General features: G+C 35.8%; 1 protein-coding gene across 3 annotated transcripts in view; it reads left to right on the forward strand.

Moving 5' to 3' along the window:
- Positions 1-12265, forward strand: part of CLIC5 (chloride intracellular channel 5) — a 241100-nt gene that overhangs the window by 48837 nt on the left and 179998 nt on the right. For all 3 annotated transcript variants that reach the window (XM_074310752.1, XM_074310755.1, XM_074310754.1), the window contains exon 2: positions 8502-9178. In XM_074310752.1, coding sequence (XP_074166853.1) covers positions 8537-9178 — 642 coding nt within the window. In that variant the 5' untranslated portion in view covers positions 8502-8536. The remainder of the gene's footprint in view (positions 1-8501; positions 9179-12265) is intronic.

Here is a 12265-nt window from a genome sequence, read left to right on the forward strand (position 1 = left end):
GTCTAGTGATTAGAAACCTGAAATTAGAGAGATAAAAGACCTGAAAAAGCAGTATTTTATTTTATTTATCTCTAAAGTTATTTTTTATTCTAAAAATCTGTGAGTACACATACACATATATACATGTCTACATAAATATATTTATTTTTTCAATGTATATTTTGTAGAAAGCAGTATACATATTCCATGGAATATATACTTTATATAGTATAAAATATATTCATATATTATATGTGGTATATAAAATACATAATTATTTCTCCAAAAATTTATGGAATACACTTTTAAGAGGTATTAAACTTTTTTGTTAGATTTTTCATAATCATACAAAATTTCCTCAATGGTAAAACTTTTTATTTTTACATTGAAAGTTCAAATTTTATTGGAAACAATAAATTCACAATATCTAAATAAATCTTGATAGGACTCTTCATAGCCATGTTACAAAGAAGAAAATCACTAATTCTAATTAACAATTTGAAGTCAGATTCTTCATTTCATCAATTAAAAGCCACTATTTTAATGAATGTGTCAGACAGTGTAAGCCTAATGGAAAAGTTTCCAAATATGGTTACCCTTGTTTCTAGCAGATATACTCAAGTACTTTATGTTTTCTACATGTTTATGGCCTCCTGTAAGTCTTCTGCATCTTGGTGGGGCTGAATAAAGGCTGTTTATCCTACTCATTTTGCCTTTTAACTTTGAATGCTTATATGCCAACTGGGATGGAAGGGAGAGGTTCTTTTACCTCATTTATCCTAGACGTGAACTATATCTAACATAAATTGGGATGTTTTCCTGCAGTAAATTCCTGGTGAAGGCATAATTATGTTGTTCAGTCATATGTCAGTTTTGAACTTCTCTTCATGATCCCATTTGGAGTTTTCTTGATAAAAATACTAGAGTGGTTTGCCATTTCCTTCTCCAGCTCATTTTTCCCCCAGTTCATTTTACAGATGAGGAAACGAGAGGAAATAGGGTTAAATGATTTGTTCAGAGTCACATAGTGACCCTGTTGTAAGTGTTGGAGGTCACATTTGAACTCATAAAGTTAAATATTCCTGTTTCTAAGCCCAGTGTTCTATCCACTGTACCACATATGCCCACAGACATAATAAGCCAAAGGTAAAAATTTCCTTCTGCAGTTGTCCCTATTGTCAGTCCCAATCAATGTGAATTCAGTGGCTTTGGGACCTTTGGTCCACCAATTACAAATAAATGAATGAATGTTGCTACTTTTTTGTAGCGTGATTTAAAGGATGAATTAAATAAATATATAAAAATAAATAATTATTTTATAATAAAAGAGTGAATTAAAACAGAAGTAAGTAGCAAGTCTCATTCCTTAAACATTTTTGAAGTACCTACTATATGAAAGGCACTGTGCTAGATACTTGAGATAGGTAAAAATTACACAGTCCCTATTCTGAAGGAATGATATCTAAATAGTATATATATGGTATGGATACAAAAAAAAAAAATGTGAACCAAGTTGGTGGTGCAATGGAGCAGAGCACTGGATCTGGAATTGGAGATGGGTTCAAATCCAGTCTCAGACACCGTGTGATTCTAGGCAAGTCATTTGACCTCTGCCTTCTCTCTTCCCTCATCTGAAAAACTGAGATAATAATAGTACAGTTGTTAAGAAGACCATATGTGATAATATTTGTTAAGCACTTTGCAAACTTTAAAGCACTACATAAGTGTTGTTATTATTATTACATCAAGGGGAATGATGTCAACTAAGGCTGGAATTAGGTTAGATACAGATTATGCAGGCCTTTAATTGATAAGCTAAAGAGTTTGTATTTTATCCTGGACATAGTAAAAAAAAATTGAAGTTTTTCAGAGAGGAAACTGACATGGTTTGGTGAAAGAAGACCCTGAAGATAGGGAGAACATTTGGGATAGTCCAGTTGAGAGGAAATAATGATCTGAAACAGGAAATTGATGATAGGGAGCATGTTGCTGAATAAATAAGGACTGAATAAAATGAAGTATCCAGTGTAGTAGACAGAATGAATGCCTGACATCTTAAAGACATGAACTTGAATCTTACCATAGATATATCAATCAATAAATAAACATTTATTAAGTGCTTATTATCCATCAGGAATTGTGCCAAATGCTGGGGACACAAAAAGAGGGAATAGCCAGTTCCTGCCTTCAAGGAACTTATGAAATCTTATAGGGAAGATGATATGCAAACACAGATATACAAAATAAGTTATGTACAGGATAAATAGGAAATAATCAAAAGAGAGAGGCATTAGAATTAAAGGAAGGCTTCCATTAGAAGATGGGATTTTAGTGGCCATAACAAGTCATTTAGTCTCTCTGACCTCAGTTTTCTCACCTATGAATGGTGGTGGAGTTGGATTTGATCTTGAAGGTCCCTCCTCGCTCTGAATCAGTGATCCTCTCATTGTGGTTAGAGAACAGACCTTGAGAAGAAACCCAGTCAGCAAGATTTCATCACTTCTTTTAGCAGGATCAGCAGCTTCAGAGAAGGATGAATGAATGGTAAAGGTGACCACAGGTTGTAGATTAGCAACAGGACAAGGGGCAAGAAATTCAATAGTGCAGGACAGTGCTTTTTCTGAAAGGGCTAGCATGCTAAGGGAGGAAAGTGTAATTAGAATAGGAGTGATAAAGTTGGAAAAGATGCAAGGATCAAGGGATTAAAGGTCATCATGAAAATAAAGAATCAGATAAGGAGTATGGCAGCAGGATCTTCATTTATTCATTCATTCAAGGAATATTTATTGAGAACTAACCATGTACTGAGCACTATGCTAAGTGTTAGGGATTCAGACACAGAAATCAAAATGGTCCCTGCTTTAATGGAGCTCACTTCCCATTGGGCAAAGGCATGTATAGAAGTACACACAAAACAATTTGGTGGAGTAACTAAGAAAAGGAAAACAGGAATGTAGATGGAAGTATTTGAGCTAAGAGTTGAAGGAAAGTAAAAATTCTAACAAGTAGAAGTGAAAAAGGAGTGCATTTTAAGCAGGTAAAACTACAAGCTAGGTAAAGGAAAGGAGAAAGAAAGTAGCACATCATAAGGTAGGCCATTGTCCAGTTAGACTAGTATATAGAATGCATGAAGGGTAAGTAAAGTGCAATAAACCTGGACAAGTAGCTGGGACCTAGTTGTAAAAAGATGTGAAATTAAATATGGTGTCTGTTTTTAATCCCAGAGTCCATAGGAATTTGTTGAACTGGAGTTCCTCCCTTCCTTCCTTCCTTCCTTCCTTCCTTCCTTCCTTCCTTCCTTCCTTCCTTCCTTCCTTTCTTCCTTCCTTCCTTCCTTCTTTCCTTCCTTCCTTCCTTCCTTCCCTCCTTCCTTCCTTCCCTCCTTCCTTTCCTCCCTTCTTTCCTTTCCTCCCTTCCTTCCTTTCTTTCCTTCCTTCCTTCCTTCCTTCCTTCCTTCCTTCCTTCCTTCCTTCCTTCTTTCCTTCCTTCCTTTCCTTCCTTTCTTTCCTTCCTTCCTTTCTTACCTTCCTTCCTTTCTTACCTTCCTTCCTTCCTTTCTTTCTTCCTTCCTTCCTTCCTTTCTTCCTCTCTTTCTTCCTTCCTTTCTTCCTCTCTTCCTTCCTCCTTTCCTTCCTCCCTTCCTTCCTTGCTTCTTTTCTTCCTTCCTTCCTTTCTTGCTTCCTTTCTTCCTCCCTTCCTTCCTTTCTTCCTTCCTTCCTTTCTTCCTCCCTTCCTTCCTCCTTTCTTTCCTTCCTTCCTTCCTTTCCTTCCTTTCTTTCCTTCCTTCCTTCCATCCTCCCTCCTTTCCTTCCTCCCTCCCTTCCTCCCTTCCTTCCTTCCTTTCTTGCTTCCTTTCTTCCTCCCTTCCTTCCTTTCTTCCTTCCTTTCTTGCTTCCTTTCTTCCTTCCTTCCTTGCTTCTTTTCTTCCTTCCTTCCTTTCTTGCTTCCTTTCTTCCTCCCTTCCTTCCTTTCTTCCTCCCTTCCTTCCTCCTTTCTTTCCTTCCTTCCTTCCTTCTTTCCTTCCTTCCTTCCTTTCTTTCCTTCCTTTCTTTCCTTCCTTCCTTTCCTTCCTTCCTTCCTTTCTTTCCTTCCTTCCTTCCTTCCTTCCTTTCTTTCCTTCCTTCCTTCCATCCTCCCTCCTTTCCTTCCTCCTTTCCTTCCTCCCTTCCTTCCTCCCTTCCTTCCTTCCTTCCTTCCTTCCTTCGTTCCTTTCTTCCTTCCTTCCTTCCTTCCTTCCTTCCTTCCTTCCTTCCTTCCTTCCTTCCTTCCTTCCTTCGTTCCTTTCTTCCTTCCTTCCTTCCTTCCTTCCTTCCTTCCTTCCTTCCTTCCTTCCTTCCTTCCTTCCTTCCTTCCTTCCTTCCTTCCTTCCTTCCTTCCTTCCTTCCTTCCTTCCTTTCTTCCTTCCTTCCTTCCTTCTTTCCTCCCTTCTCTCTGTTCATATAGGATATTACACTTACAGATACTCCTAAAAGCATTTTTTTCTTTTTTGCACCTCTGAACTTTCCTAAGATATCTTGGAATTTCCTGGGTAGATATCTTTCTCAAGGAACATGCCTTAAACCAAAAACAATCTGACTCTCAAGAAACTTAACAATAAGTCCTAGGCTAAGTCCCATTTGGTCATCATTTGGGTCCAAATTGATTCAGATTGTATTTAAATAATAATCATTTCTGCTCTGATCAGAAACTTTGCGGATCTTTCCCTCCTAGATTTATTTATTTTTATTGTGATTTTTTTTTTTTTTGGACTAGGTGATTCTTTGCTTCAATTGCTACCAGCCCTAATTACTGAATGGGTGTGACCCCAGTTAAACTGACACCTGATGAAGACCTTAGCTTAAAAAGATCAAAATCTCCCATTTCATCCAGGGCCATCTCCAGTCTTGATCTATATCTTGCCACTGGACCCAGATGGCTCTGTGAGGCAAGTGACCTTGCACAGACTCTCTCACTCAAGTCCAATTCACTTGCATGTCATGACAACCCCCTTATGTCATGGTCCTCTTTTACAAGGAAGGACCCTATTTGCCTCAGTATTCTTATCTGTAAAATTATCTGATAAAAGAAATGGCAAACTACTCTAGGATTTTTGCAAATCCATAGCAAAAGGTCGAGGAAGCAAGCAGAGAAGTGGAAGCAAAGAATAGAGAGAAGGGTTTTTTCTAAGAATTTGACCATGACCATCTCTTGAAATGGAGATAACTGGAGTGGAGGGTACAGTGTAATAGAGGATTTTTAAAGGATAGAAGAGACTCTAGTGTATTTGCAGGTACTAGGGAAGAAATCAGGGTATAGGGAGAATTTAAAAATGAGAGAGAGAAAACGATTGTGGGGGGAAGAAGCTAAAGGTGTGTGGATCACAATATACCAGTTTTACTTCTTTTGTTGTGGTTTGTTTGAATTTTTTTCTTTCTTATTTTTTTCCTTTTTGATCTGTTTTCTTATGCAGTAAGATAATTGTATAAATATGTATTGGATTTACAAAAATACTTACCATGTTTAACTTTAAAAAAATTCTTTTGTGGGGGGAACTATATGGAGAACTCTCAGGGGGGAAATTACTTTTATCCATTCAGATCAATATTTGTTCTGCAATTTATAGTTTTAGATATAAATTTGTTGGGGCACTAAGAGTTTGTGACTTCTTGTTTATTTTTCACTCATATTCAATTCTCTGGGATCCCTTTGGGGTTTTCTTGGCAAAGATATTAGAATGATTTGCCATTTTTCTCTGCTATTTTCTCAGCTCATTTTACAGGTGAGGAAACTGGAGCAAATAGAGTTAAGTGATTTGCCCAGGATTCATAGCTAGTAAATGCCTGAGTCGGGATTCTTGAGTGTTCCTGACTCCAGGCCTGTCACTCTATCAGCTATACCACTCAGCTGCAATACTTGCACCTCATTGTGACTTGCTCAGGATCATAACGTCAAACTATTTTCAAGGCATCTTATTATTCACTATATCATTCTTTTTTCCTGAACTATGACTAGGAATTAACACAATTTTTTTTTTTTTTTTTGCTGAGGCATTTGGGGTTAAGTGACTTGCCCAGGGTCACACAACTAGGAAGTTAAGTGTCTGAGATCTGATTTGAACTCAGGTCCTCCTGAATTCAAGGCTGGTGCTCTATCCACTGCACCACCTAGCTGCCCCAAATTAACACAATTAAACACAGAATTACTCTGACTAGGGCAGAATTATATACTTACACTATCACCTTCACACATATTGAAGTTATATCTGTTTTACTTCAACCCAAGTTCAGAGGAGTGTTTTTTTTCTTTGAAGTACCTGGTTCTCCCATTCTGCTCCTCACCCCTCAAAGGCAGAAAGGCAATGTCTCTGAATCCTCAGATTATACCCACCACAAAGTAAATTGCTCAATAAAATGTTCATTAATGAACATCATCTTGATGCTACATAAAATGTTGTTTCAAGCAGAAAAACTTAAATAAGTCAAAGCCCCAGGTACAAATCGAGAAGTGTCATAATATAGTGGAAAGAACTCTGGATTTGGAGCAGAAAACTTAGTGTCAAATATTGGTTCTGCTCTTTCCTAGTCTTATGCAAATCATGTAACTTCTTATTTTCAGTTTCTTCATCTGTAAAAAGGTGAGAGCAATACTGATACTACCTGTCTTCACTGGTAAATATGAGATAATTTCCTTTATCAATGTAAATCAGCTTCTTCTTTAAATAGCCTTAGAGAATATGCTATAGGTCACAGTGCCATATATGACAGAAGTTGTAATTGAACCCAGAAATTCCTGACTCTTGGGCAAAATGTCTATTACACTATGCTGCAATACGATGTATGCAAAAGGTTCTATAAATCTATGTAAAGTGCCATATAAATGACAGCAGAACTGAGTATCACTAATTACATTATCATAATTCTTACTGACTACATCAAGGGCAACTGAATTTGGAGCTAGGGCATCTCAGTTTTTGATCTCTTATCACCACCTGTGACCTTGACTAAAATACTTAACCTCCCTGAGGTCAATCACCTCAATTTAAAAAAAAGGGAGGGTGGGAATTGGTCTGATTGACTTATAATCTCCCAGCTCTAAATTTATTGGGAAAGCCAGGTTACCTTTCTGAACTTCAGTTTCTTCATATATAATATAAGGAGATTGGTCTTTCAGGAGACTTTCAGTTTTGAAATTTGTTGATTATGTCTATGAAAATGAAATTATCCATTATGAATCCTTTGTTTAATGGTCTGGGCCCATTTTCTCATCCTTCTGATGATTAATCATCTTGATAGAGAATGGTGCTGCTAGCTGATAGGAAATATAAATTCGATTTATCGCCTGTCTGGACATGTGCAAGAGTTAACATTCATTCATCATAGGTTCCTCATATCCAGAGATAGTTTAAAGCCATTTATTTATTCAAAAAAGGATTTCCCATCCTTGTAAAGAGCTGTCTAGGAATTGAAATTGTTTTTTGAATTTTGTCAAAATTTAGCAGAGGGGTTGAGTAGGGAAGGAAGTTCTATTTACCAACAGATGGTCATATGTTGAAGATTTGAGTGCATTCTGAGAAAATAATTCAGCTTTTACTTTACCTGAAGTACCTAGGAAAAAAAGATTTTGTGTGTGTGTGTGTGTGTGTGTGTGTGTGTGTGTGTGTGTGTGTGTGTGTGTGTAGATACACATGGTGGTAAGGAAGGAGGGGAGATACACATAACTACTAGAAGCAGTATAATGAAAGGAGAGCTAGTTTTAGAGTAACAAAAGACCAGTATTCACTTTTGACTTAGGACACATACTGACTGTGTGACCATGGCAAAGTTTCGCTTGCACTCTCAGCGACTCCTCTCTAAACTTTATATTATATTATTTGTGTTTCTATTATAGACAATTATGTAATTTAGGGGATAAAAAAACAAAAAACAAACTAGAAGTGTAGAAGACCCAAGTTTACATCTAATTTCGGATACTTTCTAGTTGTGTGACCCTGGGCAAATTATCTAACCTTTATTGACATAAACTTTCTCAAGTATAAAATAGGGGGATAATAGTACCTACATCTCAGGGTTGTGGTGAGATAATATTTGTAAGGCACTTTATAAACTTTAAAGCACTATATAAGTGCTAGCTATTATTGCCATTATTCTTATAAGGCTCTAAGTTACAGAACAGTTACTCATACCATTTGTGGAGGAAATTCCTTTGCTAGGAGTTGTCTAAACCAATGAAATCCCAAATCTGGGCAATAAAATAAGATAAAATAAAATAAGGGTGGAGTAGAGGAGGAAAACAAAACAAAAACAAAAACTATACACTTCTCAGTTTCAAATATCAATGGAAATGAAAGAGTTAACTATATTTTATTAGTTTTATCTTTCACGCAATGGAAATGTGGTTTGCTGATTAAAGCCTTGTGTAAATGATTGTTAGAGACCTGTCATCTGTAGCTGTTGGTAGCTACTATATGTGTTCAGCAAATGCTGTTTCCTTTAAAAAGGTTGTATATAATAACCTGTCTCATTTTTCCGTCCACTCTTGCCCAGGATCCCTTAAAGAAAGGCAACTCAAACAAACAAGGATGGAAGACCAAGACGGCAGCCCTATCTATGATACTATCCAAAAAGAGACGTACGAAGTCCCTGATGAGCCAGGAGAAAATGAAAATGATCTCTATGACCAGATTTGCAATGATGGGTTATCTTTAGATCCCACCACCAGTGAAAAAATTACATACGTTAATGTCCAAGAGACTTCAGAGATTGCTGAATATGACTCTGTTTCCTCCTTCTGGGGTAAAGATGAGGAGTACAGCATGGTGTTTTCTCATCAAGGAGAAGGAAATTATGATAATCCTGAAGAAGTCTATGAGCAGGATGAAGATTCCCATCCACAGTCTGAAAAAACCTATGATTCTCCCGAAGACATCTATCAACTACCTGAACCAGTCTACCAGAGATTGGATAAATTGAACAAGAAACCTAAAGAAATTTATCAGCAACCAGAGCAGAGAATCTACCAGCTGAATGAAGATAACTCTGAAGAGAGCAGTCCGTATCCTTACTCAAATGATGAAGGGATGGGCAGGACTTTCTCAGGGCACCCATTGCTCTCTCCCACTAGCTTCAGCTTGCAGTCCACCAAAACCTCCACCAGCTTGTTCTCCAAATCCGACAGTTTGCTTGCAGAAAGCAATGACCCTGAGATCTATCTCTTCGTTAAGGTAAGAAGATGCCCCTCTTAGATATACAGATACGTAGGTGATGTGATGGGGTTTTCTAATTGAAGGTCAATGGCTTGCTATATCACAGAGGAATCAAGCACATGGTCCCATGGTCATGTTATGGTTAAAATAAGGTAAACAGAGTCACAAAGTTATGTGCACAATACATTTATTAACAAAGTGTGAATTTACCAATAAATCCCTCAGCTTTCTCAACAAAGCTAAACCCTAAGGTGGGGAACAACTATACTTTTTATAGTTTTTAGAGAAATTCAAAACAAAGAATAGGACTTTGTAGGCAGGAAATAAGTTATGATTTATTGAAAGAGCTTGACATCATAAATGGCAAAATCAATATGACTGTCCACAGAACTGAGGCATGGGAGACAATATGCTTAGTTGAAAATTGGGAATGAGGGCCTAGCAACATTCTTCCTTTCCTCCTGTGACAAAACAAATGTTCAATGTTTGAGTCTACCTGCCAGGTTAAAGATGGTAGCCTCAACTTTGGAGTCAGGGCTGGAGTCTATACTATGCTGCTATTTCAATAACTATTCCCCAAAGAAATTGATAATCCTTAAACCCATCTAAGTCTTCTCAAATATATGAAAACATTCATTTTAAGAACATGTTAAAATGCATATTTATCCTATTATTATTGATAAAAGTCCAGCTGATTAATAGCTCTCATTTGAATAGTAATTGTATAGATTAAAAGGTCATTAAGAATTAAATGTCATTAAATGTCACAAAACATTAAATCTTACTTAAAAACCATAACATTTCACACAACGCCCAAAAATCATTATAAACATTAGAATGTCAGAGTATGTAGGGGCCCTAGAAAATGGAATGTCAACAGCAAGATTGTATGATGACCAATTCTGATTGACATGGCTCTCATCAACAATAAAGTGATTCAGACCAGTTCCAATGGTCTTGTGATGAAGAAAGCCATCTGTAGCCAGAGAAAGGACTATGGGGACGAGTGTGGATCACAACATAGCATTTTCACTCTTTTTGTTGTTTGCTTGCATTTTATTTTCTTTCTCATTTTTTTTTTCCTTTTGGATCTGATTATTCTTGTGAAACATGACAATTGTGGAAATATGTATAGAGGAATTATACATGCTTAACATATATTGGGGGATGGGGGAGGGAGGAGAATGGAGGAGAAAAAATTAGAACACAGGGTTTTTATAAGGGTGAATGTCAAAAATTATCCAATATATATTTTGAAAATAAAAAGCTATAATTAAAAAAATAAATGGATTGTCAACTATGAGGGACCTCAGAGGATCATCTAATATAAATCCATCATTTTATAGGTGAAACAACTGAGACCCAAAGAGAATAAGGAGGCAGACAAAAAGTCAGAATGTAATAATGTCCTACTGATGTAGGGGAAGCTAGATTCAAATCAGGGCTCTGCTGCTTTCTACTTATGTGGTTTAAGATAAATCACTTTCTCTTTTACCTTTCTTCCTTGGAAAATTAAGGGACTGGACTCCGATCTCCAGGAGTTTATGCAGTTTTATATGTTTTATCTATGAACCTAAGAATTGTTTCAAATTTCTGTATTCTGAAATAATTTAAGATTTACGTTTCTTCAACAAATGAAATTCCTTTCCATCAATATGCATCTTCATTTATTTATTTATTTTTATGACACTACTTGTGAAAGTCAGCGTGGGAATGTTTCTCAGTTTTATTTCCTGTGTATTTCACATGTTAGATAGGGACTTAGTTCTTAGAATAATAAATGCAGCCTTTGTCTTTGACTTTGTCCTTTTGTTCCTGATATCACTATCTAAATAATCTTGTAAACTAATTTCTGCTTCAGTAATGAACAGTAAAATGATGGTCTGTGTTAATGTTTAATGATAGTGATATTCAGAGATAATCCTTCCATGATCTTTGAATTTTGGGGTATTCATATGCTAAAGAACAGATGAATTTATGAATGTCATGAAATATGATACTTATTTCAGGTGTGAATAAATTATTATTATATATTAGAATGTATGCAATATTTCTCAACATTTTTTCTTGACAATGTTCACAACTGTTGTTAATTTGTAAATGAAATATTAAATAGTTAGGTAATTATTATTATGGACCTTTAAAGAGGAGCTATTTAATTCAATTCACCAAATATTTCTTTTTTTAAATTGTGTTGATGTTTTTTGATTTTTAGATCACTTTCATTTCCCAAAATGTTCCTTCCTCACTGGATGCCAGAGAAAAAACTCTTATAATAAAGCAAAGAAAGAAAAGAAAAAAAAGCATTTAAGCAAAAATTAACCAGAAAATATATTGATAGTCTGACAAAATATATCATTTTGCATTCATTTATAGTTCTTCAATTATGAAAAGAAATGAGTTGCGAAAAATTTCTCAAGCATTTTCTTTATACTTAGGAATAGGAAGAAATACTCCAAGTTTTTGATACTTAAAACTGTACATATTTGTGATTTAAATGGTGTAGATATGATCTCCATTGGGGTAGATTGAAATCCATTCAAGCATTTTTTTGTGTGATAAAGTCCCCTTTATCCTTTAAAAAATGTTAAATTTTATTTTCTTCAATTACATGTAAAAATAACTAACATTCTTTTTTCAAATTCTGAATTCCAAATTCTCTCCTTCTCTCCTCTCCCCTCCTCCCACTGAGAAGGCTAGCTATTTGACATGTGTGATTATTCATTTCCATGTAAGTCATGCTGTGAAAGAAAACCCCTAGAAAAATAAAGAAAAAGTAGCTTTGATCTGCATTCAGATTCTATCAGTTTTTTTTTCCTCTGGAAATGGACAGCACCTTTCATCATAAGTCCTTCAGAATTGTTGGAACATTGAATTGATGAAAAAAGCTAATTTTTAAAAATTAATTTTATAATGATAACATTTTTTGATAGTACATATGCATAGGTATTATTTTTTTTTTTTACAACATTATCCCATGTACTCCCTTCTGTTCCAAATTTTCCCCTCCTTCCCTCTACCCCCTCCCCTAGATGCCAGGCATTCCCATACATATTCAATATGTTATAGGATAAACTAGGTACAATATATATGTGCAGAACCGAA

The sequence above is a fragment of the Sminthopsis crassicaudata genome, chromosome 4, assembly GCF_048593235.1.
Source record: "Sminthopsis crassicaudata isolate SCR6 chromosome 4, ASM4859323v1, whole genome shotgun sequence".
Classification (NCBI taxonomy): Eukaryota; Metazoa; Chordata; class Mammalia; order Dasyuromorphia; family Dasyuridae; genus Sminthopsis; species Sminthopsis crassicaudata.